The following is a 26,181-nucleotide window of genomic DNA, read 5'->3' as shown; positions in this document are numbered from 1 at the left end:
GCTTTTGTACATGGAATGGGAGAGGGCGTCATCTTGGTCTTTGCCTCAGGCAGCAAAATGTCTTGGGCCAGCCCTGCCACCCATTGGCCATACTGACTGGAAATGATGGGAGCTGAAGTCCAACACCAACTTGGGGAAGGCTGTTGTATGACATATTAGGAAGGGCAAATTCTCTGTTTGCTCCAGGCAGTTATCCCTTGTGAGCTAGTCTATGACGGTCTTCACAGAAGAGTGTTCTCATTGCTAAGGAAGAGGATGAGAAATTTGTGTATGCTGGGAACAGGATTCCCCCATCCCCAAGTCTCAAGGAAGGGGGAGAGCATTAATGGCACTGCTAAGGATGAAGAGCAGCTCAGGCACTGTCACCCCCCTGACCGTGGTGACTTCTGCTCACGTGGTAAATGAGTCAGAGCCCATTGGCCTTGAGAAAAGGTTTTCATTGGTTGAGGAGAAACTACACCACCATAGTTCATGGTGTTTGTGTATATTGGCAGTCGGGGCCATTAAGAGCAGCCAGGAAAGTTACTCTACACCAAAGGTGCTGTATGGAGTGTGTGGCATCTGGATTCTACTCCAAAGAGCAATCATAGCAATGGGGGTGAGGGGTTCAAAGTAGAGATGTACAAACCCCCTACTGTTGGGTCCAGGAGGGGGGTCTGTGGAGGGGCAATTCAGGCCGCTTGGGGCCCCATGGTATCCTCTGGAGCCCAGCTGCAACTGCTGGAGTCGGCGGAGCAGCTCTCTGGCTCCCTATATGATGCGATACACTCATGGCGGCTTCCATTAGCCTATTATAGGAAAAAATACAGCCATAAATGGAGTACTGTATGCCATTTGCAGCTGTAAAGCACTGACTTTGACCTAAATATAGCTGTAAACAGCTGCAATTTAGGTCATAGTCAGTGCTTTATGACTGCAAATGGCATACAATATGCCATTTACAGCTGTATTTTTTCTGCAATAGGCTAATGGCAGCCACCGTTGGCCTATTGTGACATATAGAGAGCCAGAGAGCCACTCTGTGGGAACTCCTCCAGACCCAGAGGTAAGTGCAGCCACTCTGCCATGGCCTCTGGAGGTCAGATTCTTTGGAATCTGGCCTCATTTGAGTATGTGGCGGAATTCTCTGGCATCCCTAGTTAAAAGACAGTCCTCCGCACAGTAGTACCACCAATGCAGGATGCAGTAGTACCACAATTAGGGATGTACGAAAAGTACTTACCTTTCGCGGATTATGTTTATGGTTGGAAGGGAGGCGTTCCATCCCTCCCCCCGGAATCCTCGCCGGGGGGGGAGGCACTCCGTTCCTCCCCCCCCTGGAATCCTGGCCGGCCGGCTGTGCTCTGCAAGGATTCTGCTGAGCCGCCGGCTGGCTCCGCCAGCAGCTGGACACCCGGTCACTGGCTAGCAGGGACGCAAATGGCGGCGGCTGTAGCCGCCGCCGTTTGCGTCCCTGCAGTCAGCCGTGATAGGCTACCTAAATGTTTACGTAGCCTATCACGGCTGACTTAAAACAAGAACAACAACGCGCGTACGCAAATGTCGGCGGCCATGGCCGCCGCCATTTTCATTCCTTATTTTGGCACGTCTTAGTCTACGTAAACATTTACGTAGACTAAGACGGCAAAAATAAGGGGAACGCAAATAGCGTAGCGTCTACGTTATTTGCGTTCCCCTTATTTTCGCCATCTTAGTCTACGTAAATGTTTACATAGACTAAGACGTGCCAAAATAAGGAACGCAAATGGCGGCGACCATGGGCGCCGCCATTTGCGTACGCGCTTTTTTTTTTTAAGTCAGCCATGATAGGCTACGTAAACATTTACGTAGCCTATCACATTTTTTAAAAAAAACCTAGCCGTGATAGGCTACGTAAATCTTTACGTAGCCTATCACTTTTTTTTTTTTTTTAACTGGAAATGGCGGCGGTGGCAGCTGGTCAGAAGACCGGGTGCCTCCGCCGCCGCCGGAGCCACCACCGCCGGAGCTGCTGCCGCCAGGAACATCCGCCCAAGGTAAGTCTCATCCTGGGGGGTGGCGGGGGGGTGGCGGGCCGTTCTGCCACCGATTTCGGGGGGCCGAATGCGCTGGCATTCGGCTTCCCCGAGATCCGTGGCGGAATTTTCGTACATCCCTAACCACAATGTCCAGGACCCCACTCAGAAGAATGAGCAGGAGAATTTCTTAGACATGGGCAACAACACTTCTTAATTAATTGTTTGGGCCAGTGGGAAGTTATAGCTGTGATAATCTTTCTGTCCTTGGTGACTAATCCTCTCTCTGGCAAATAAGGGGTTAACTTGCTTCACCTGTCTTTAATTGCTCTTTTTTCACTCCCATATCTTGACCACTTCCTTTCTTATCTCAACTCCTCCGTTTTTTCTCCTTCGTCTGCAGTGAGGTGCTCTTTTATTTTTTGGCAGCTAAGAAGACTATGTATGTTTTTTTTTTTTAACTTTGCATAACGTTTTTTAATCTTTCTTCTTTTTCACCTTGACCATAAGTCTTAACAGACTGTTTATTGCAACTGCTATCTGCAGATTCATCAAACTTCTTCCCAATATTCCCACAGCATCCCCAAATGCAGCCATTTCAGTAAGTGAAATAATACATATTGCAATCGAAAGGGCACCCCCCTCCCCATTAGACCATTAAATCTAGAGTCTAATTAATAGCACCACTGTTTGGGAGATTTCCATTCATTTATTTATTTAACAATATTTATGAATCACGTATATTAAAGAAAATTTTCTGTGAAGTACAGAGGACAAGATTTCCTTCTTGGGAGGCCTGTTGGAAAAGATAGTCCATGCTGAAAACCCAGAAGGGTTGGTGCCCGCTTAAATTGTAATGGTAGGAGTTCCAGAGAATGATGCTATGAACTAAACACCCTTTTCCAAGTCATGATAGACCAAACCTCTGAAATTAGAGCTGTGCGCAAATGGCCTCTTGAAATTCTCCACCTTACATGCGGGCAGAGAAATTTGGGTGACAACCTCACCAAATCTCTCCAGGGGGAGGATAAATTCTCAGTAGTTTCTCCCAGGTAGGGCTCCCCATTGGCAGGGCTTGTAGCACAGCTTCTTCTTCGTTTGGTAAGTGTTTTGGGGTTTTCATGCTGCAACAGCATCAGCTGTCTTGGCAGGCTAGCCTCCAATTTGCATCCACCATAATGTGGGTGAGGGAGCATTGTGTTTGGCTCCAGGGATTTATTTATTTATTTATTTATTAAATTTATTAATCGCCCATCTGACTGGTCACCCAGCCACTCTGGGCGATGTACAACCCAACATAAAACAATTTAAAACAATAAAATTTTACCATAATTTTTTTTTTAAAATACCCTAACCCACCCCAAATGCCTGCCTGAACAACCACGTTTTTAATGCACGACGGAAGCTCATTAAAGAGGGGGCATGACGGAGTTCCCTAGGGAGGGAGTTCCACAGAGTGGGGGCCACCACAGAGAAGGCCCTCTCCCTCGTCCCCACCAGTCTAGCTGTCCTGGCTGATGGGACAGAGAGAAGGCCATCTGAGGCTGATCTTGTTAAGCGGCCTGTTTGGTGTTGCTGGAGGCGCTCCTTAAGATAGGCTGGGCCGGAACCATATAGGGTTTTAAAGGTCAAAACCAACACCTTGAATTTGGCCCGGAAAACAATTGGTAACCAGTGCAACTCCTTCAGCACTGGAGTGATGTGATCTCACCGGCGGCTGTCTTTAATCAGGTGAGCCGCCGCGTTCTGTACCAGCTGCAGTTTCCGAACCGTCTTCAAGGGTAACCCCACGTAGAGCGCATTACAGTAGTCTAAACGAGAGGAGACCAGGGCATGTACTACCGATGGGAGCAGATGGTCGGGAAGGAAGGGGCGCAGCCGCCGTATCAGATGGAGTTGATACAGCGCTGTCCGGCTCACAGCTGACACCTGAGCCTCCATGGACAGCTGGGAGTCCAAAATGACCCCCAGGCTGCGGACCTGGTCTTTCAAGGGTAGCCGTACCCCATTCAACACCAGGTCAACATCCCCCAGCCTCCTCTTGTCTCCCACCAAAAGTACCTCGGTCTTGTCAGGGTTCAGCTTCAGCTTATTCCTCCCCATCCAGCCACTCACCGTCTCCAGACATTTGGACAGGGATTCTACGGCCAACCTTGGTGAAGATTTGAATGAGAGGTAGAGCTGCGTGTCATTCGCATATTGATGACACTGCACCCCAAACCTCCTGATGATAGCCCCCAGTGGCTTCACATAGATGTTAAATAGCATCGGGGAGAGGATGGAACCCTGTGGCACCCCACAAGTAAGTGGCCACGGGTCCGAAACCTCCTCTCCCAGTGCTACCCTCTGGTACCTGCCAGAGAGGAAGGACCGGAACCACCGCAATACAGTGTCTCCAATGCCCAACCCCTCCAGGCGGTCCAGGAGGATACCGTGGTCAACGGTATCAAAAGCCGCTGAGAGGTCGAGGAGAACAAGGAAGGAGCATTCACCCCTATCCAGAGCCCTCCTCATATCATCCACCAAGGCGACCAAGGCCGTTTCTGTCCCATGCCCAGGCCTGAAGCCCGACTGAAATGGGTCTAGATAATCAGTTTCTTCCAAGTGTGCCTTCAACTGCACCATCACCACCCGCTCAATCACCTTGCCCAAAAATGGCAGATTTGAGACTGGGCAAAAGTTGTTCAGAACTTGAGGATCCAAGGAGGGCTTCTTTAAGAGCGGTCTTATCACTGCCTCCTTGAGGGCTGATGGCATCACTCCCTCCTCAAGGGAGGCGTTCACCACCGCCCTGATCCCCTCACCCAATCTCTCTCTGCAGCCTATAATGAGCCAAGATGGGCAAGGATCAAGTAAGCAGGTGGTCGGCCTTACAGATGAAAGCACCTTGTCCACTTCATCAGGAGGAAGAAGCTGGAACCGATCCCACAAAACCGGTTTGCCACAGGCCGCCTCTTGCTCACTAACTGTATCCACGGTGTGCAGAGTAACACACCTAATCTGATCAATTTTATCTGCAAAGTGCCTTGCCAAAGCCTCACAGCAGGCCTTAGAATGCTCCAGTGGTTCCGGAGCCACAGGACCGACCAGGCTCCGGACCACTTGGAACAGCCTCCTGGGGCAGCACTCTGCAGATGCGATGGAGGCAGCATAATATTCCTTTTTTGCTGCCTTCACCGCCACGTGATAGGCTGAAGATATAGCTCTAGCCCGTGTCTGATAACCCCAGGGATGACATGGGGTTAGTGCTCTGCCGAAACCTGTCCTCCAATTTCCTGAAAGTTTTCTCCCCCCATGAAAGAGGCTTCCATTGTTCTGCCTCATTCTGGCTGTTTTATAGTTTACTTTTGTGGTCCATTTACGATCCTGCTTTATGTGATTGGCTACGCAAATATTCGCGTAGCCTATCGCATGAATGAATAGCACGGATGCAAATGGCATCCAGGATGCCATTTGCGGCTGTAAAGGTCTTAGTTTAAGCTAAATGCAGCCATTTACGGCTGCATTTACCTTAAACTAAGGCCTTTATGAAAGCAAACGGCATCCCAGATGCCATTTGCGTCCACAGTCAGTCCCTTCAGCCAGCGATACGGCATGGTGGCTGTATCCCTGGAAATCCGATCCAAGTGAATAGGACTCTATGGGGAGGCGAAGGTAAGTGTTCCGTTCCGCCACAGACTCCAGGGGGAGTCCATGGTGGAATTCTCCGCCATCCCTACCCTAATCACAGCTAGCATCCCAGGCTGCCTGCACATCTTGATCAGAAAAAGCCCTATGGGAGGAATCACCTCCTGGTGCCTTAAACTGGGCTTCACTTGAAGTATAGCAAGCCAAGGAGGCTACAGGCTGCCAGAGAGATGATTGTACGAGGAAAAAAAGAAGACATTTGCACTCACTCCTTGGCCACCTCCTAAGTAAGGTAAGCCCAAGAATCTCAAACCCAACCCATGAGAATTTCTCCAAAATTTCTTCATCGCTGAATTTCTTTTCGAAAGCAATTTCTGTTCTATCCAATGGGAATGGTAAAAAAAATATGGGAGAAGTTTTTGGCACAGCACTATCTGAAATCTTCGGTACAATCAGGAGGATATCTACTGATGAGTGCAACAACTGAGCAGGCTTGCAGTGGATCAGGTGATCTCTAAAGTATCCTGCTTCTAAGTATATGCTAATTACAGAACTATTTTTAAACTGCAAGGCTCACCCTGCTTATCAGGATATGTCCTTTGTACCTTCAGGTGAACGGGGTATTCCATCACCTCCCTGTGAATCTTTTGGGTGGGCAACTCAGAATCTATCAGCATGGACTTGACATCCGGATAGACACCATGTTTGGCTTCTCACTGAGCTACAGCCTGCATTCCCATGTGAGGGTCACTGTTCCCAACATCTACCAGGACCAATTGGGAGGCTTATGTGGGAACTACAATCGACAAAAGGATGATGATCTCAAGCTCCCTGATGGCACAGTGGTCTCCGATGTGGCTGCATTCGGTGCTTCCTGGAAAATTCCAGTCTCTAGCACATCCTGCACAGATGGATGCTCTGGGAAGAGCTGCCCAGTTTGTGATGAGAAGAAGAAAGAGTTCTTCAAACAACGCAGCTACTGTGGGCTCCTCACAGCATCCGATGGGCCCTTCAGTGCATGCCATGCTGTAGTGGAACCCAATGCGTATCTGGACAACTGCATCCTGGACCTGTGCATCAGTGGTGGGGACAAGGAGGCCTTGTGCCAGAGCATCCAGAGCTATGTGACCGTCTGCCAAGAGGCCAGGGTGAATATTCAGCCTTGGAGAAGCCCATCCTTCTGTCGTGAGTAACTATCAAATATAGATCCTGCAATTTTCCTTTCTTGATCTCTAAGATAGTAAACCTCCCTCCCTTCTAAGTACCAAATGTCTGAGTTCTGATCATTTGGCATTCTGGGATTGGACTTGAACTCTCAGTTGAGCTGTTGCCCAATTATTATTTCATTGCTTCATTGACTCTAGTTGGGCATGTTCAGAATGTCCACTCCACATTCTGATGGCCCCATTTCCCTGTGATTTCCACTCATTGGGACAAAACAAAGTTGCAAGATGTCTTGAGTCTCCCCCCACCCCAAGAAAGGCTTTTAAGTGTGAAATCCTGTCAGATAGAAAGAGCCAGGCAGGGCAGGAGGAATACTGGAGGCATTTCTGCCTCCCATTCCTCCTTAAAAGGCATTTTTAGCAAGATGCTGTCAGGATTCCCTTTGCCCCTGCTGGAAACTTCAAAATCCAAATCAAAACATAGACAAGAAGCTTCAAATCCATGACTTTTAATCCACTTAATTCAATGGGTCTAAAAGATGCAAATTGTCAGTGTCCCACAGTCTACAAAGGAAATGCCTTCAGGGAGTTCAAAGGAAAGCTACAGAAGTTGCCCACAATTTGAAGAAAAGGTGGGCTGCTATCCTAACTTAAGGGGTGAGTGGGAGATCTCCCTCTCTCTTGTGAGGCATCTAAGCACAGCTGTTTCCACTGGGCCAATCAGGCAGATTGTCTAAGCTCCGCCCCTGCCATCTCCCTCTTGGCTCTGCACCTGTGCCTGGCGTCTAAGAATTCAGGCTCTCCAAGCCCCGCCTCTCCCTGTTCGCGATCTCTCACAGGGGTGTGTGAAGAGGGGCCCTCTCTGTCCAGCTGAGCTTTTGAAACCTGAGGAACCTGTCTCTCCATGTCTCGAGGAGCCTGGGAAACGTTCTCCCCCACATTTTGCGGTTCCTCTTCAGAATCAGAACTACTCTGCCAGTCTCTGTGCTCAGAGACAACCCTGACAGACAGGCCTCTGAGCCCATCTAGCTGACTTGCCTGACAGTGAGCAGGGATGGTGAAGAAGAGGCTAGTGGATCCCTCCCCTCGTCACCCACTGTCACACCTCCTTTCCTCCCTCCCCACCCCTCTTCTGAGGTCACTGTTGCAACTTTGGAAGAGGAGCCACTGAAGAGTTTTCCGTGGTGGCTGCGAGGGGTCAGGCTGTAAAATCCCCACTTAGTTTCCCCCCCTGAGGTCAGAGCTGTGTCTATGGCCAGAGGGAGGAGGTAACCTCCCATATCCTATGGTCCCCAGGATGCCCTCCTAGGAAAGTTAGGATTGCTCTCGAAGACATTTATTCATTCATTTATTTATTTAGAGTAACATTAACAGCAACAATAATAATTGCACTAAAATGTCACCAAGCTGTCCCACCATTCTTCATTAAGGAATGCTACTCTGTTAGGGCGCAACCCTATCCTGACAGTAGGCAGCCTCCAAACGTGGAGGCTGCCTAGTATCCAACGCTAGGTGGGAGGAGAGTGGAGGCAATCATCACCTCTGTGCTCCAGCAGCCCTGCATTTCTGCTAGATGGGTGATTTTGCCCATCTAGTGGTGGCACCTTGGAGAGGGATGGAAGGAGGCTGAGGTGCCCATAGGACATGTTATTCCAACACAGTCCTGGTCTCCTCTCCTCCACTTCCCCAGGAACACCCCCTTTTCTCTGTTTTCTGAGCACAGAGAAGTAGCTGGCATGGTTCTCTCCACACTGGCTATGAGAGACTCAGGGAAGGGGAGAGGAGTGTAGTTTCCTGTCTTTGAGGTTGGAGCCAGGAAATTGAACTATCCTTTGCCCCTTGATGCTATTTGAGGGGCATAGGATTGCTCTCCCCATTTCTATAGACACCCAAGCCTTTGCAACAGAAAAGTCATAAGATAGAACCCACATACAACACCCATAAGCATGGCTTCCTATCATATATTTTGTACTTGGTGCGATGCTTGTGATCGTATGTGAAGTGTGTATGTGTGTACTTTTCAACACTTTCCCCTTTGAAATATATATGTGCAAAGGCTGGATCCTTTTGCAGTTGCCTCTCGTGCATATTTTAAGGGGATGAGTGGAAGCCAATGTGCACATACTGCACGCACACATGCACAGCTATGCATACACCATATTTGATGTGCCACGTGTGTGTTTTGTACCAGGCTACTGTACTGAAGTACAAAAGTATCTAGCATGAAGTGGCCCTGATATAATGGAACACGTGGATAAATATTATGAAGCATTCTTGCCCCTTGCCGGATGCCTCCGTTATCCTAGCAGACGTGCATGCAATAAAGCATCCATGTCTCTAAACAAAAGAAGACATGCAGTAGTGTATTCTGACATGTACAACAGGGATGTGATGCCCAAGAGAGAGCCAACACCATTGCGCAAGACAGAACGTGACCCCTTTGTGAAGCATGACATGATCTACTAACCATAGAGATAGTCACCAGTCCCTTCAGGAACAAAGAACAGAGACTAGGAGCTGGCATCTCTGTCATGCCATCCTCTTCTCCTGTTAAGAATGATATCTGACTAGGGATGTTAGAGAAATCTGCTGCAGATTCCAATGAGAAATCTCCAAAGCATTTGGCCTTCAGAATCTGCGGCAGAATGGCTGCACTTACCTCCGTGTCCAGAGGATTGTCTGCAGAATGGTGCTCGGCTCCTTGCTTAACCAGAGCCGTTCTCCTCCATGCCGATCACCATTTTTTAAAAAATGGCGATCGGCAGGATGTGCCCATCGACGTACACGCAAGATTCACAGCTCTATTTTGCATATAAGTCTATGGGCACATCATGCTGATTGCCATCTTTTTTTTTTTTTTTAAATGGTGATCAGTGTGGAGGAGAACAGGCCCAGGTAAGCAGCCCTCAAGCCGGGTGGCCCTGTGGAATCCTCGCAGAGTGGAGCTGCTCCAGAAGATTCAGGGGGGAGGAATGGATTGCCTCCCCCTGCCGGGCAGATTCCTCACCGGAACAGATGGTGGGGAATCTGTACACCCCTATATCTGACTATCCATAGGTATGTCAGAGGAATCCGGTAGGAGGTGTACAGCTCAACAAGCTTTCATTGGCTCGGCCCCCTGGACTTCATTTTGTCTTCCACTACCTGGCCTGATTTGGTCTGCAGTGAGTTGGGCCAGCTAATGGATTTCCAGTGTTTTTTAAATTTGCATAAATTATAGCTTCAACTGGTGCATATTTGTGTAATTTGTGCAATTTGCATAATTTGTGCAATGTTTGCAATTTATGCAAAGTTCAGCCATAATTTACACATGTCTCTGCACCAATTGCATTGCTGCAATTGGTGCAAATAGAGATGAGCACAAATTACAGCTGAACTTTGTGTAAATTGTGTAAATGGTGTAAATTGGACAAATTATGCAAAATACATAAATTACAAAAAATATTACAAAATCACACAAAAAATGACAAAAAAACAAATTACTAAAAATTACATAAAAAATATACACAAAAATTCCCTGGACTCTGGGGAAAACCTGTAGCTTGGCTTGCAGATGCAAGCCAAGTTGGGCACAAATCCCAACAAACCCCAAGAGGGCCAGATTTTGCAGCAACTGACATCCTTAAGTATCCATCATTTCCTGCCACCCTTTTGCCTAATATTGTCCTTTCCATCTATGAATTATTATCAAGGGGAAAATGCCTGCCATTGGTCATGAGATGCCCCAGGTTTTGTGTCACATTGAAGGACCCACTCCCATTGGGTACCAAACACTGGATCTCTGCCCCTTAGTTCTAAGGATGAAGTGCACCCATCTCTGAGTGGCTTCCCTAGTGCAAACTCAGAGGTGGGATGGACAATAGCGATCAAGCTCCATCTTATAAAAGAATTCCAATATTAGCCAGGGGACAGAGTGAGTTTTCTGGCAGGCAAACACTCAACACATCACTCTCATCACAAGATAGAAGATTTAATTCTGTTTCCTCTGCTGTACTAAGTCCCCCCACCCAACTAATCCCCTCTCCCTTCTCCCCTGCAGCCCTGTCCTGCCCAGCCAACAGCCACTATGCCATCTGTTCTAATATCTGTGAAACCAACTGTGCTGGGCTCACAGATCACCTTCATTGCCCAGAGACCTGTGCTGAAGGCTGCCAGTGCGATAATGGTTTCTTCTTTGATGGCATCAAATGCATCTCCTTGGATGAATGTGGTTGCTTTGAGCATGGCAGATATTTCCCGGTATGTGGAGAGGGAGGCATCGGTAGAAATGGAACCATTCTTGAATTTCTACTACATTAGCCTTTTAGTCTCAAATTCTTAGATTGTTTCTGCAGTAGCCATCTCATCCGGATTTGTCCTTCATTCCCCCACATTTGATGGAGAATCTGAACAACTTCATTCCAGCGTGTTGCATGCTACAGCTGTCCTACTGTCCTTTTCTCAGATCTGATTTTTGGAGCTTTTTCCCCACTTAAAAAAACCGCAGTTGTAGCACCAGCCCGTACATGTGGATTAGCAAACCATAGTCAAAGCTTTTCAGGATGACTGTGCCTGCAACGAGAAGCTTCCTCCTCATGGCCTGTGCTTCTAATTGCTTCCTTTTGAGTGTAGCCAACATTACTAAATCATTGCCCTTTAATTAGCTAGTTGCTGCGTGAGATGGAACTTAAGTCCTACTTAGAGTAGATCCATTGAAATGAGTGAGACTTAACATGTGACTAACTTAAGTCCCATTCATTTCAGTAGGTCTACTCTAAGGAGGATGTATGTTGCATTTTACCCACTGTTCTCAGTGGGGCATATATCCATGTGTTGGGATTATGGCTCACTCTATATGGTGGTTATCTGTATGAATTGAGCAAAGAGCTGGTAAATTGCAACACACCTTGGAGAATACACCACCACATCATCACACCACAAACAAAGCCATGTTATGTGGCTCAAGGAAATGATCACCATCGCTCCCCTCCCTCAAATATCTTTGTGAATCAGTATAGTGGAAGGAAAACCCCCATCCATGAACAGAACAGAATCGGCAAAGGGATCCAACCTGCACATGAGAATGTGAGGAGATAAGAACAGCCCTGCTGGATCAGACCAAGGGTCCATCTAGTCCAGCATTCTGTTCACACAGTGGCCAACAAGCTGTTGACTGGGAACCCAGAAGCAGGGCATGAGAGCAACAGCACCCTCCCGCCCATGTTCCCCAGCAACTGGTGTACATAGGCTCACTGCCTCTGGTTCTGGAGGTAGCACATAGCCATCAGGACTAGTAGCCATTGGTAGCCTTCTCCTCCAGGAATTTGTCCAACCCCCTTTTAAAGCCATCCAAATTGGTGGACATCACTACATCCTGTGGTAGACAATTCCATAGTTGAACTATGTGCTGTGTGAAGAAGTCCTTCCTTTTATGTGTCCTGAATCTCCCACCAATCAGCTTCATGGGATGAGCCCAGGTTCTAGTATTTTGAGGAGGGAGAAAAATATCTCCCTATCCACATTCTCCATGCCATGCATAATTTTGTACACCTCTATCATGTCTCCCCTTACCCCCTTTTTCCAAGCTAAATTAATCATAGGAAAACCATTAATCATAGGCTAACATCCATTTGGTAAATACATCACCCTGAACTCTGATGGTTCTTCTCACAAAGCAAGATCTAAGATGTCTTGGAGAAAAAAAATGGTCATGGAAAGGCCAAACCAGACATTACTTTAAAGACTTTAAAGGCCAAAACAGACATCACTTTAAATTACATTATCTCCCCCCACCATTTTACTCTAGAATAGGTTCAGACCCCCCATCTGGATTGGGACTCTAGCATGGGGTGGTATAGAGGAGCTTTAAGTCTTTCCCCCACTATGTGCCTGATCCAAATTGGTCCCCCGTGCCAGCAATTTCCCTTGTAAAGCAGTGATCTATTTGCTTCATGGATAGAAATTGCAGGTGTGAGCTCCCCCAATCTGGATTGGGCCCATTGCAGGGGGGAATGGCTAAAGCCCCTCTACCTCCTATATTAGGGCCCCAATCCAGCTTGGGGTCCTGCAGCTACTCTGGAGTAAATATGGAAAAAGTAGAAGACATAGCTGCTAGCCACCTCTTTAAAATAATGTCTATTTAATGTATCCTTAAATAGGCTGGGAACTTAACTTACCTATCATGTCTCACTCTTGATTTGGAGTAAGGAACAAGAGGTCCAGGATGAACTCCTCTGCAGCAATCACTGGGGACCCTACTGCCTACCAACTCTCCAGCCCTTTGGTGGGACAAAAGCTGGTTAAATCCCCATTGTAGAGGCACAAGGAAGTCAACCCTTGGATGTGGTTTGCTTTGCTATGAGACACTTTCTTCCCCAGTGGTTTTGGGATATGTTTTCTGATACCTGTGGTTGTGTCTCCTGATGCGCAGCCTAATGATCCTGTGATGCTGAATAATTGCACAGAGAAATGTGTCTGCAGTCCAGCTGGGGGGCTCTTCTGTGACACCCATGCTTGCTCGGCTGATGAAGCTTGTGAGGTGAAAGACAGCATCATGGAATGCTACAAAAAAGGTGACTTGCAGCTGCTCCTTGCCTGGGAACCCACTTTGGGTGGGCAAACTACTGCTGGATTCTTTATTCAACAGGTTGGGCTGGAGGTGTGGAGTGTACTACTCCACTCAGTAGAGCTGGGTGTTACAAATTCACCCTTGCTAAAGAGGGATCTAGTAAATATAGGGTAAAACGGGATGTGATACGAATTGTGTGCATGGTTTTTTTCTCTCCTTATCTAAATAGCAACTGCAGCCGCAGGACTATGGGAAAGTTTAACCAGTTCTCTCCCAGGCATGGCCCCAATAAAAACAAAACAAAAACAGTCTCTCCAAAAACGTTATTTGCATTTTTAAGAGACACCTTCATCAGCGCTAATGGGAGATTGCCCTGAAATGCAAAAAGAAAAGAAAAGAAAAGAAAAGAAAGCAGCAGCAGCATTTTTGGAGAGGCACTTTTGGTCAGGATCTTGGCAAGTTAAGGAAAGGTCCCCTCCCCACCCCACCCCACCTGGTCCCAAAGCTCTTCAGGCCACCCCATATCTGCTATTTGCATCACCAAAAAGGTGTATATTATTTTCATTCACACAATTGACATCATGTTTCGTTTGGTCTCTAGATTCATCCTTTGGAAAGGTAGGTTTTATTCTTTTTAATAACGGTTTTATGGCAATGAATAGAGTTGCTACATTGTTTATTGGCCCTAGCTAACAAGAACGTAAGAATACAAGAAGAGCCATGCTGGATCAGACCAAAGGCCTATCTAGTCCAGCATCCTGGGCAGTATCCTGTCACGTTTCCTTCTTTCCTTATGCACTCACACTAGGGATGTACGAAAGTCACTTACCTTTTCGCAGCTTGGATTCGTGGGGGGGGGAGGCGCTCCGTCCCTCTCCCCGGAATCTTCCCTGGGCTGGCTCTGCTCCACGGTGGCTCCGCGGAGCCGCCGGCCAGGGCTGTCTGCAGCCAGAGTTCTGGCCATGGCTGGCTGCTGCTGCTGCAAATGGCGGCCACCATAGCAGCCGCCATTTGTGTCCTGCCAGGCTGCTGTGATAGGCTACATAAGTATTTACGTAGCCTATAACGGCAATGAGCAGGGGCGCAAACGGCATAGCAGCCGCTGTTTGCGCCCCTGCTCTTTGCCGTGATAGGCTATGTAAATACTTATGTAGCCTATGACAGCAGCCTGGCAGGACGCAAATGGTGGCTGCTACGGCGGCCGCCATTTGCGGCTGCAGCAGCTGGCCTAGAGACCAGCTGCCGCCGCTGCCACTGGAGCCGCTGCCAGAGCCGCCGCTCCCGGAACATCCGCTCCAGGTAAGCGTCATCCCGGGGGGGATTCTGCAGGGTGGCAGGGGGTGGGATGCTGTCCCGCCACGGGTTTCAGGGGGCCGAATGCCAGTGCATTTGCCTCATTAAATCCGTGGCGGAATTCTCCGCCATGCCTAACTCACACAAACAAATAGAGAGGCTTCAGTCTCACACCTTTAATTCATTATCAACAGGTTCATTACGGATGCAAATCCTCCCAGACTCTCAGACTACAAAGGAATGCCTCCAGGGGACTCAAATGGGAACAGCAACGTTGCCTGCAGTGTGAAGTGAGGCTTGCTGGCTAGACTAACTTAGGGAGGGATGTCCCGCCCTTCCAGTGATGCTTCCCTACGTCGCCTTGCCTCTCATGCATCACTAACTGGGTCGACCATCTGAGCTCCACCCCTGACATTTCCGTCTTAGCTCTGCGCAGCAGCCTAGCATCTCTTACGTCACAGTCCCCACTCTCCTCCTCCTCCTCCTCGTCCTCCTCCTGGCTTCTCCCAGAGGGGGCGGGGGGGGGGGCTTTAGGCCCAGCCATCTGGGAGTTAGTAACCTGAGAATCACGCCTACCCGTATCTGAACTGGCTTGGGAAAATGCATCCCCTGGTTCTGGCTGTTCCTCTTCTGAATCTGAGCTGCTAACTATCTCCCTGCACTCAGAATCAATCCCGACATATCCAACTCTGCCATTCTATTAGCACAAGTGATGTTGTGCCAGCAGAAATTAGGTTCTGAACTATGCACAAGAGAAGTTTCCAACTCAAATTCCTTTTGCGCAAACGTGGTTGCACAAGCGGTTTTGCATAGCTCTTGTGCAATGCATTGTGAATCTCTGTGGAGCAGAGCTGGCCGGATTAGGATTTCAGGGGGAGGTGTGGAGTGCCTCCCCCCCCCCACGAATCACCCCGTCGAAAAGGTAAGTGACTTTTGTACATCCCTATTCGGAGCCAGCCGGTGGCTCTGCGGAATCGCCACAGAACAAAGCCAGCCAGCGAGGATTCCAGGGGGAGGAATGGATCGCCTCCCCCCCCATGGACCCCCCCTGGACTGGCAGGTAGGGGATTTGTACATCCCTACCAGTGAGCTATAGTCAAGAATGGGCTTGATGAAACAGACTTGCTGTATGTCTGTATCATATATAGTAGTCAGCATGTTAAATTATTTTACTGCTTGACTGTACCATTTTTAATCGCTTTGGGCATTTGGCAACGGCTAAAACAATAAAATGAACTGGCCTAAACTATAAGTACTGGCGGCACAGGAGGGGAAAGTTAGAAGTTTCAACAGTTGGGTTCTAAGGCCTGAGCCAGGAGAACAGGAATTGGGACAAAAGGTTTGTCAGCCTTCTTTCATCAGGTACGTTCTAATCAAGAGTGCAACAACAAAACAAAACTGCAAGAAGGATGTTGCAGTGTAGAGTACACCTGATCAGGATATTGCATTCCAGCAGTCAGTCAGCATTCTTTGGTTACATGGTTCTGGGGGTTCTCCTCCCAGAGATTTTTCCCCTATTTATTTTTTTACTCCAGCAAACTTTGGGGTGCTTCCAAACCTGCTGATAACTTCCACCTGTGCATGAATGTTGCTGTTTTGGCTACATAAGAGTCCACACTAGGGAGAATGAATTTGTTATTAATATATTTATGATTGTGTTAGGCTAGATGTGGAAAGAGATTGAGAGGATTCAGAATTTATGGGATTTTTATTGATGGGTCTTTGTCCGACTTTACAGAGGACAGTCCTGTATTTGATGGTGCCCTCTATGTGAAGGGCTGTTCAGTCCAAGTCTTGTTTAAAGATAAAGAGCCTTAGAATTGCCCATCCACAGCTAGAACCTGGACAGCAGACTGAGCAGGCAGGCACACAGGTCACCTGGTCAGAATCTTCCACACTATGATATGTTACTCTATAAATAACAGTAATTATTTCTAAATTTGCATCAGTTCAGAAACATATGCCAACATTGTGCAGACGTTATGCAGACTGGCACCCCCCCCCTTTATCCTCTTTCTTTTGCTGATGCATTTCCTCTTCTATGGCAATGTGGAAGTGGACACATCAGATACTGTGGTCCCAGCTTTAGGAGTGCAAATTTCATGCCGTGACTGTCCTGCACTGGTCTTTTGATAGACTCTGGAAGGAAAGACCCAAACTCTGTCTCTCTGCAGCCTCTTCTTATTCTCTTTCAGATCCCTGCAAAGCAAAGACCTGCCGGACCAAGGAAACATGCCAGGTCCAGGGGAGCCAGGCTGTGTGTGTCCCTGACTATTTGGGAATCTGTTTGGGCTGGGGTGACCCGCATTACCGCACCTTTGATGGCTACAGCTATGACTTCCAAGGCACTTGCACCTACGTGCTGTCTCAGTCGACAGGCAAGGACAATAGCCTCGTGCCTTTTAGAGTGGAGGTGAAGAATGAAAACCGAGGCAACAACAAGGCTGTCTCCTATGTGCGCCAGGTCACTGTCCATGTGCTTGGCCTGGACATAACCATCCGCAAGGATGAAAATGGTAGAGTCCAAGTAAGGATGATTCCATCATGTGTAACTGCCTGCATGGTTTTTTGGTCTCCCCAAGCCATGTCCATGCATCCGCATTTAATTGGGCAAACTAGTGGGACATGCAACAAAATGTTGCAGTGTGAAGTCTCCTGTTCATAGGTGGAACCACAGTTTCTCTAGTACCAAATCCCTTTTGGAGCAGAATCTTCAGTGCTGTGAAAGCCTTAACCCAGCTCCACTTCACAAGAATAAGGCAAATGACTGGCCAAGCAAGTTTATTATTACTTTGCTTACTTATTTCTTTAATTAATAGATTTAATACCCTGCCCTTTATGATATCTACCCTCACAAGCGTACCTTACAATGCCAATGCCAAATTATTAAAGTACCACCATCACATGATATAAAATCAATAACAATATAAAATCAGAACAGCAAGTACATAAAAACAAGCATACCCTGAAGTGAACACTATGATTATCCAAAAGTTGACTGGAATTTTAGAAAGGTCTTTAGGTTTTTCCTAGAAAGCAACAGAGGGGGCCATATATACCACTCTAGGAAGAAACTTCCAAAGTGATGGAGCTACCACTGAGAAGGCCCTGTCCCAGGTAAAAAGCCCTTGCTAAAACACCTCAGAAGCTGATAGCAAGACTCAAGCAGGTTAATATAAGTGCAGATAAGCTGATCCCAAACTGTTCAGGGCTTTGAAGGCTATAACCAGCACCCTAATTTGGTTCCAGAAATGCATACACAGCCAATGTAACTTGTGGAGAATATGCATAATTTGATCAGAATGCCTGGCTCTTACAAGAGTTTTTGCTGCTGCATTCTACACCCATTGAGGTTTCAGGACTGTGTTTGAGGGCCACCCTATTTCATGTGCCTTTAGCATGCCCCCTCTGCCTTTATGCTCACCTTAGGTGTCAACAGAAAATCATAGGAGATGCTTGGGTCTAGTTCAAATTGACAGATATCTGTATTCCTTGCTGTGAATGTGATGGATTGGATAAAATCTGGAGGCCACTGATGGGTGGATTCTCTCTTCTAATACAATTTTGCACAGGTTAATGGCCTGCTCACCAATCTGCCAGTATCCCTACGGGGAGGGCAGGTCCGTGCCTTCATGAGTGGCACCAGGGCTACGGTTCAGACCAACTTTGAGCTAGTCATGACATTTGACTGGGGCTGGCATGTCGAAGTCCAACTGCCAAGCAGCTATTATAACAACACCAGCGGACTCTGTGGCAATTACAACCAGCTGCCAGGGGATGACCAGACAGCACCGGATGGCACCCTCCTGCCCACCGTGGCTGAGTGGGCTGGTGCATGGACAGTGAAGGATGGGGATCCACAATGTTTCCATGAGTGCAGTGGCGAGTGTTCGACATGTGATGGACCAAAGCTGCAGAAATATAAATCTGAGGGGCATTGCGGGGTGATCGCTGCACCAGAGGGCCCTTTCAGCCACTGCCATTCAATCCTGGACCCTCAGATCTTCCTTGACAATTGTGCTTATGATGTTTGCATGAATGGAGGGGAACACACCATCCTGTGTCAGGCAGTCCACTCCTATGCTCAGGCCTGCCACCGGGAGGGCCACCCAGCAGGGGACTGGAGAACCCCCATCAACTGCTGTAAGTGCTGGATCTTCACTTTCCAAGAGCTCAGAAAATGGCAGGGATGAGAAGATGTCCCTCTCTAATTTCCCTTATTGTAAGGCTGGAAAACTCCCAAAATAAGGGAAATGTTGTTGGAGTCCAGCTCCCATCAGCCCCAGTCACCGTAGCCAGGAATTATGGGGGTTGCAGTCTAACATCTGGAGACCCACAGCTTTCCCTCTCTTGCTTAACTGTTTCATTGGTCAGCTTGGCCCTGCATTCCAGTCCTTCTCAATAAGTAGGATAAGATTTCTAAAATTTAATTCCAGAATATCCTTGTCAGTTTCATTCTCTCCACACACTACTTTCTCTCCACCCATTCCCAGAAGAGCCATATTCCCCACTTGTCAAAGAACCTAGAATCATAGAATCATAGAATAGTAGGGTTGGAAGGGGCCTACAAGGCCATCGAGTCCAACCCCCTGCTCAATGCAGGAATCCAAGTCAGAGCATCCCTGACAGATGGCTGTCCAGCCTCATCTTGAATGCCTCCAGTGTAGGGGTGGACGAAAGTCCCTTACCTGTCGTCGAAGGACGTTCGCGGTGGAGGGGAGGCACTTCGCTGCTCCCCCCCCGAAGTTCAGGCCGGGGGGGGAGGCTTCCCGCCTTGCCCCGGCCGAAATTCAGGCCGGGGGGGAGGCTTCCCGCCTCGCCCCGGCCGAAATTCAGGCCGGGGAGGAGGCTTCCCGCCTCGCCCGGCCGCGAGCGCGCAAGTTTTTTTTTTTTAAAAAAACGCCCCCTGATAGGCTACGTGACGATTCACGTAGCCTATCATGGCTAGATCTGCAAAGTCAGCCGTGATAGGCTACGTCAATCGTCACGTAGCCTATCACGGGTGACTTAAAAAAAAAAAAAAAGCGCGTACGCTAATGGCGGCCCCCATAGGGAGCCGCCATTTGCATTCCTTATTTGGTCTCTGTAGTCTACGTAAATGTTTACGTAGACTACGGCGACCAAATAAGGAACGGGAATGGCGGCTCCCTATGGGGGCCGCCATTATCTGTACACGCTTTTTTTTTTTTTTAAGAAAGACCGGCTGCCGCTCCCGCCCCGCTCGAACACCCGCCGAACCGCCGGCCGGACCCGCCACCGGGAGGGACATTCGGTGAAGGTAAGTCCCGTCCTGGGGGGGGGTGCGGGGGGCGGGGGGGGGGTTCGCAGGATTTCTCCCCGAAACTTGTTCGGGGGGCCGAACACGTTGGCGCTCGGCCCCCCGAAGTTTCGGGGAGAAATTCTCTGCCATCCCTACTCCAGTGTGGGAGAGCCCACCACCTCCCTAGGTTATTGGCTCCATTGTCATATTGCTCTAACAGTCAGGAAGTTTTTCCTGATGTTCAGCCAGAATCTGGCTTCCTGTAACTTGAGCCCATTATTCCATGTCCTGCACTCTGGGATGATCGAGAAGAGATCCTGTCCTTCCTTTCTGTGACAACCTTTCAAGTACTTGAAGAGTGCTATCATATCTCCCCTCAGTCTTCTCTTCTCAAGGCTAAACATGCCCAGTTCTTTCAGTCTCTCTTCATAGGGCTTTGTTTCCAGTCCCCTGATCATCTTTGTTGCCCTCCTCTGAGCCCTCTCCAACTTGTCTGCATCCTTCTTAAAGTGTGGTGCCCAGAACTGGACACAGTAATCCAGATGAGGCCTAACCAGTGCTGAGTAGAGGGGAACCAGTACTTCCCAGGATTTGGAAGCAATGCTTCTCTTAATGCAGCCCAAAAGAGTATTTGCCTTTTTTGCAGCCACATCACATTGTTGGCTCATATTCAGCTTGTGATCGACAACAATTCCAAGATCCTTCTCTCTTGTAGTGTTGTTGAACCACGTATCCCCCATCTTGTAACTGTGCATTGGTTTCTTTTTCCTACGGATGTCAGAGGATTCTGCCATGGATCTCAGTCAGGCTGAATGCCAGTGCATTCGGCCCCCCAAAATCCGTGGCGGAACAAAGCCCCCCTCCCCCACCACCCCATGAAAGGCATGCAAAATGGAGCACTTACCTGGTGCCATTCGCACTGCTTTCCCATTTTTGCTGTGATAGGCTATGTAAATACTTATGTAGCATATCACGGATAATGCAGGGATGCCATTTGCATCCCTGCGGAGGCCATGATAGGCTATCATGGCAAAAAAAGGGAACGCAAATGGTAGTGGCTACGGTGGCCGCCATTTGCGTTCCTGTTTTTTTGCCAAGATAGGCTACATAAATATTTATGTAGCCTATCACGGCAAAAAAACCAGGGACGCAAATGGCGTAGTGGCTGTAGCTGCTGCCATTTGCGTCCGCAGGGTCCGCACGCCTGTGAATGCACCCAGCCGGCGGCTCTGCGGAGTTGCCGCAGAGCAGAGCCGGCTGGGTTAGGATTTCGGAGGGAGGTGCAGAGCGCCTCCCTCCCACCGTGAATCACCCCTTCGAAAAGGTGAGTAACTTTAGCACATCCCTACTTTTTCCTACGTGCAGAACTTGGCATTTATCCCTATTAAATTACATTCTGTTGTTTTCTGCCCAGCGCTCCAGTCTATCAAGATCACTTTGAATTTTGTTTCTGTCTTCCAGGGTATTAGCTATTCCACCCAATTTTGTGTCATCTGCAAATTTTATCAGCATTCCCTGCACCTGCTCCTCCAAGTCATTCATAAAAATGTTGAAGAGCACTGGGCCCAGGACTGAGCCCTGCGGTACCCCACTCGTTACCTCTCCCCAGTTTGAGAAGGTCCTATTGATAAGCACTCTTTGGGTCTGATTCTTTAGCAACTGTGGATCCACTGGATCATTGTTTCATCTAGCCCACTTTGAGCTAGTTTGCTCATCAGGATATCATGGGGCACTTTGTCGAAAGCTTAGCTGAAGTCGAGGTATACGATGTCTACAGCATTCCCACAGTCCACAAGGGAGGTGACTTGATCAAAAAATGAGATCAGATTCATCTGGCAGGATTTGTTCTTGACAAATCCATGTTGGCGTCGAGTAATCACTGTATTGTTTTCAAGGTGCAGTGATTCAACCTGTCAATTTCATCTTCCACTTCCCTGTTTCCTGAGTGAGGGGTGGGTGAGTGGGAATTGACAAGTCTTTGACAGGTATGGAATCTGTCTCTGCTGTGCTGAATGAAGACGTGTGTGGAGAGGATGAAACTGACAAGGATATTTACAAGAGGAGAATATGCCCCCTCGGGGCTATGGCGTGGACAGGTGGATTTGTGATTGTGCGCACTTGGGCAAGATCACCAATACTTTTTTTAAAAAAATGACCCCATTTGCACACATTTCAAGTTTCCCGCCCTCCAAAATCCAATTTGGGCAAATTACCATTTGCACAAATAGTGGGACCCGGAAAAAAATGTGCAAAACAATTCATGAATTGGAAAAAAAAAATCTGTTACAGTCCGCTGATGCTTACTGGAATGGAAACACTGCAGAATCTTGTCAGGCTTAAATGGATGAAATTCTCAGCATCACACATCTCTAGTCATGATGATTCAGCAGCTTATTCCTTCTCTCTCAGCTCTCCTTTGCCCTGAGAATAGCCACTATGAGGCCTGTGGAAATGGTTGTCCAGTCAGCTGTTCAGCCCACGATGCTGTCTCTGTCTGCCAACAGCCATGTGTGGAGACCTGCCAGTGCAATGATGGCTATGTCCTCAGCGTCGACAAGTGTGTGCCTGTAGGGAGTTGTGGCTGCACCTACAACGGCATTTACTACAAACCTGGGGAAGAATTTTGGGGTGATGAGGACTGTGGCTCTCACTGCACATGTGATTCCAGCCTAGGAATAGTGTTGTGTAAGCCAGCTGGCTGCAAAACCAATGAAACATGTGGAGTGGTCAACGGAGTCCGGGGATGTCACCCCAGCTCCTTCTCCTGCACGTCTACTGGGGATTATAACTACACCACTTTTGATGGGAAAAGTTATGAGTTCAAGGGCACCTGCCTTTACCAGCTGGCAAAGGTCTGTGCTTACTCCACTGTCACACCATTCAACATCTCTGTCCAGAACAGCCCGGCTCCTGATGGCCGTGCCGTGATATTGCAAGTGTACCAGACGAGCATCACCCTCCGGGCAGATCAGGGGGACAAGATTCAGGTAAGGATCCCCCAGCCTTGCTGCATCATCTCTCATGTCTTAGTCTGGGGCTTTGGACCAGAAACAGGGCTCAAAGGAGAGTGGAGAGACTTGCTGTTTTGCAAATCATTGCCAAGGCTGATATACAAGCCCTTCTTAATGAAGGAAGGTGTGATCCACTGTGGAGGAAATAAGATAATATATCACTCTTCCTTGCCTTTTTGTTTGCAAGTTTCTAAGCGGGGATTTTACATTGAGAGGAAAACAGATGAGTTCAATGAACAGTGCAAAAATATGCAGGTTTACCTGGAAGTAAGATCCACTGTGTTCAATGGGGCTAATACACAGGTAAATTGGCAATAGGATCTCAGCTGAAGTTTGTTAGCATGTTTCTAAGAGGTTATGCAAAAGCTTATGGGCAGTGTGTGTGCTATGTTTTAAGAAAATATTGAAAATTCTGCACACAAGCTATTTCAGTTCTGCACTAATCAGGGCTAGGAACAGGGGGTTTTGTTTTGATTTTGTTCTTCTTCATAATGAAAGCTGATCTTCCCAGGAAGGTAAATTCTCTGCCTTATTCAGGTAAATGGCAATACCGTGGACCTGCCCTTCAGCCACATGGGAAAGATTCATGTTACTTCTGACCCCAGCCATTTGGCTATTGCGACAGACTTTGGCCTGTCGATCCAACTGGTCAAAGAAAACCTCAGCATTGTGGCATCTGTGCTAGGGAGCTATGCGGGATCCCTGTGTGGGCTGTGTGGGAATGCCAATGGAGACCCCAGTGATGATAAGACAGAGGAATATGTGGAGAAGTTCCGTGTTGGGTGCCTTCCAGGCTGTTCTGCAGACTGCCCACACTGCACTTTGGCTGAGCTTGAGAGCTACCAAGAAGACCGATACTGTGGGCTGCTGCAAAAGGCAGATGGGCCCTTTGCCTTCTGCCATGATGGGGTTCCCATTGCACCCTTCTTTGACGAGTGCATCAAGAAGACCTGTGATGTTCGGGGCAGCAAGAGCGTTTGGTGTGAAGTTATCACTGCCTATGCTGCAGCCTGCCAGGCCAAGAGTTTCCCACTACAGGAGTGGAGAATGGAGACCTTCTGCCGTGAGTTTTGAGCCGCTGCAGGATTTGATGAGGAGAGCATGCTAAGGTGGCCAACTGGGCCACCCTTCCCAAACTGGTGCCTTCCAGATGTGTTGGAGTGCAACGTCCATCAATCCCAGCCAGCATGGCCATGCTGGCTGGGATTGATGGGCTTTGCAGTGCAGCGCATTTGTAGGGCACCAGGTTGGGGAAGGCTGAACTAGTCATATGGACATGGGTTAGTTAGCTGGACCAGTACCTGTTGTGTTGACCTCTTAGAATGAAGTACTTACACTTACTGGTTCTAGGAATGTGGAAGAAGTGATGTGAAATTATCAGCCAGTGGATACAGTGTCATCAGAAGCATCTCCCCTATGAGGAAAGGGAAGTTACAACCTTTGGGGTTGTTTTGTTTAGAAACAAGGCATGTTTAGCTTAGAAACAATGGGTGATGTTGTTGATGTGTACAAATATGCATGGTGTGGAGGAAGTGGACAGAGATAAGTCTTTCACCCTCTCTCATAATACTAGAACCCAATGGGTTCAGCCGATGAATCTGAATGGTGGAAGATGCAGGACAGATAAAAGGAAGCCCTTTCCCCCCCAGTGATGGCCAACAACCCAGATGGCTTTTAAGGAGGATTAGACAAATACATGGAATATCAGGCTTCAATGGTTACTAGTCATGATAAGAACATAAGAAGAGCCATGCTGGATCAGACCAAGGGTCCATCTAGTCCAGCATTCTGTTCACACAGTGCTGCTGCTGACAGGAAACCTACAAACAAGACATGAATGCAACAGCACCCTCCCACCCATGTTCCCCAGCAGCTAGTGTACACAGGCATACTGCCTCTCATATTGGAGGTATCACATAGCCATCAGGACACGTAGCTACTGATAGCCTTCTCCTCCAGGCATTTATCCTGGAGGAAGAATTTATGATGGTTATATGCTACCTTCAGTATCAGAGGCAGTAGGCCTATGTATCTGAGTTACTGGGGACCACAAGTGGGAGGGTTATTGCATTCATGTCCCGCTTATGGGCTTTCCATAGGCAACTTGATGGCTCCTGTGGGAACAGTACCCTGGATAAGATAGCCCTTTGGTCTGCTCCAGCAGGGTTCTTCTTATGATCTCTCTATTAAGTGGAGAGACCAGGGACTGAACCTGAGATCTTCTCCATGCAAAGCATGTGCCCACCACTGAGCCAAGGGCTCTTTTCAGTTTGCAGTTTGATCTCTGTGTATCCACCCATCTACTAGCCAGCTGTTCTGCCCCAGGCAAGGCTGCACCTCTCCCTTTCTGGGCCACTTTCTTAACCATCACATTCCTTTACCCCAACCAGCATATGCATGCCTGGCTCGCTCCCATTACGAACTGTGTGGGACCCGTTGTGCTGCCACTTGTGACGACCCCCAGCGTCCAACTGTGTGTAAGGCTCCCTGTGCTGAAGGCTGCATCTGTGATGCTGGATTCATCCTGGAAGGGGACCATTGTGTTCCTCTTGGAGAATGTAGTTGTGAGCACCAAGGCAGGTATTACAAGATAGGGGAGGAGTTCTTCTCCAACGCCTTCTGCCGAGAACGGTGCCGATGCCTGCAGAATGGAGCCGTTCAATGCCACGACTTCTGCACCAATGATGAATACTGCAAGGTGGTGGGTGATGACCTGGTGTGCTTCCCCAGAGATCAGAGCACCTGCCACGCATTGGATAGTCAACACTATATCACATTTGATGGAGTGGATTTCTCACTGCCATCTTCGTGCTCCTACATCCTTGCTCAAAGTGACAAGCGGGACAACTTCTCTATCATTCTCTCAGCTGGAAGCAATGGCATTGAAGAAGTGCAGGTTCATGTTTCGGGCCATAATGTGGTTCTTCAGAGAGGCTGGTTCTGGGAAGCTTTGGTGAGTCCCGCATTCATGCTAACTATGTTACAATAGGGGAATAGGATTTAGCAAGCCGGGTGTCTTTTGTTCTCTTGGCAGCAGCTCCACAAAGGGAGGAAGTATAGGGTTTAGAGTGGAGGACCCTGGGAGCTAGGTGTCATGTGAGAGTTCTCTTCTGTTTGTGAGTGGCTTATCCTTGCACTCTAGTATTATTCAGGTGTGGGACATGTGTAGAGATAAAACTGTGAATAAGGGGGAATGGGGCTACCCACTCAGCTCTTCTCCTGTGATTTCCATGCATTTGGCAAAAATCTAAAGGGTCGAGTGGCCCAGGGCCAGCCCTACCATTAG

At 48.3% G+C, this 26,181-nt stretch overlaps 1 protein-coding gene across 1 annotated transcript; it reads left to right on the top strand.

Annotated features, from left to right (window-relative positions):
• Positions 1 to 325: 325 nt before the first annotated feature.
• LOC146337924 (IgGFc-binding protein-like) lies at positions 326 to 26,181 on the top strand. The gene is made up of 10 exons (XM_084816342.1): positions 326 to 397; positions 6,233 to 6,806; positions 10,824 to 11,023; positions 13,194 to 13,335; positions 16,820 to 17,151; positions 18,197 to 18,767; positions 22,294 to 22,871; positions 23,433 to 23,958; positions 25,286 to 25,848; positions 26,149 to 26,181. Exons 1-10 carry the CDS (start codon positions 326 to 328, stop codon positions 26,179 to 26,181), a joined length of 3,591 nt encoding a protein of 1,196 aa, XP_084672468.1.

This window comes from Heloderma suspectum, chromosome 10, assembly GCF_057233095.1.
Source record: "Heloderma suspectum isolate Gila_16-S chromosome 10, 16-S_ref, whole genome shotgun sequence".
Lineage (NCBI taxonomy): Eukaryota > Metazoa > Chordata > Lepidosauria > Squamata > Helodermatidae > Heloderma > Heloderma suspectum.
This window is presented reverse-complemented; position numbering and strand designations above follow the sequence as displayed.

Bases quoted from the DNA above. Each gene is read 5' to 3' on its own strand.
- LOC146337924 (XM_084816342.1), top strand. From the start codon at position 326: ATGGCACTGCTAAGGATGAAGAGCAGCTCAGGCACTGTCACCCCCCTG. The intron at 13,336-16,819 runs GTGACTTGCAGC...ATTCTCTTTCAG, and splicing joins CATGGAATGCTACAAAAAAG to ATCCCTGCAAAGCAAAGACC. The intron at 17,152-18,196 runs GTAAGGATGATT...AATTTTGCACAG, and splicing joins ATGAAAATGGTAGAGTCCAA to GTTAATGGCCTGCTCACCAA.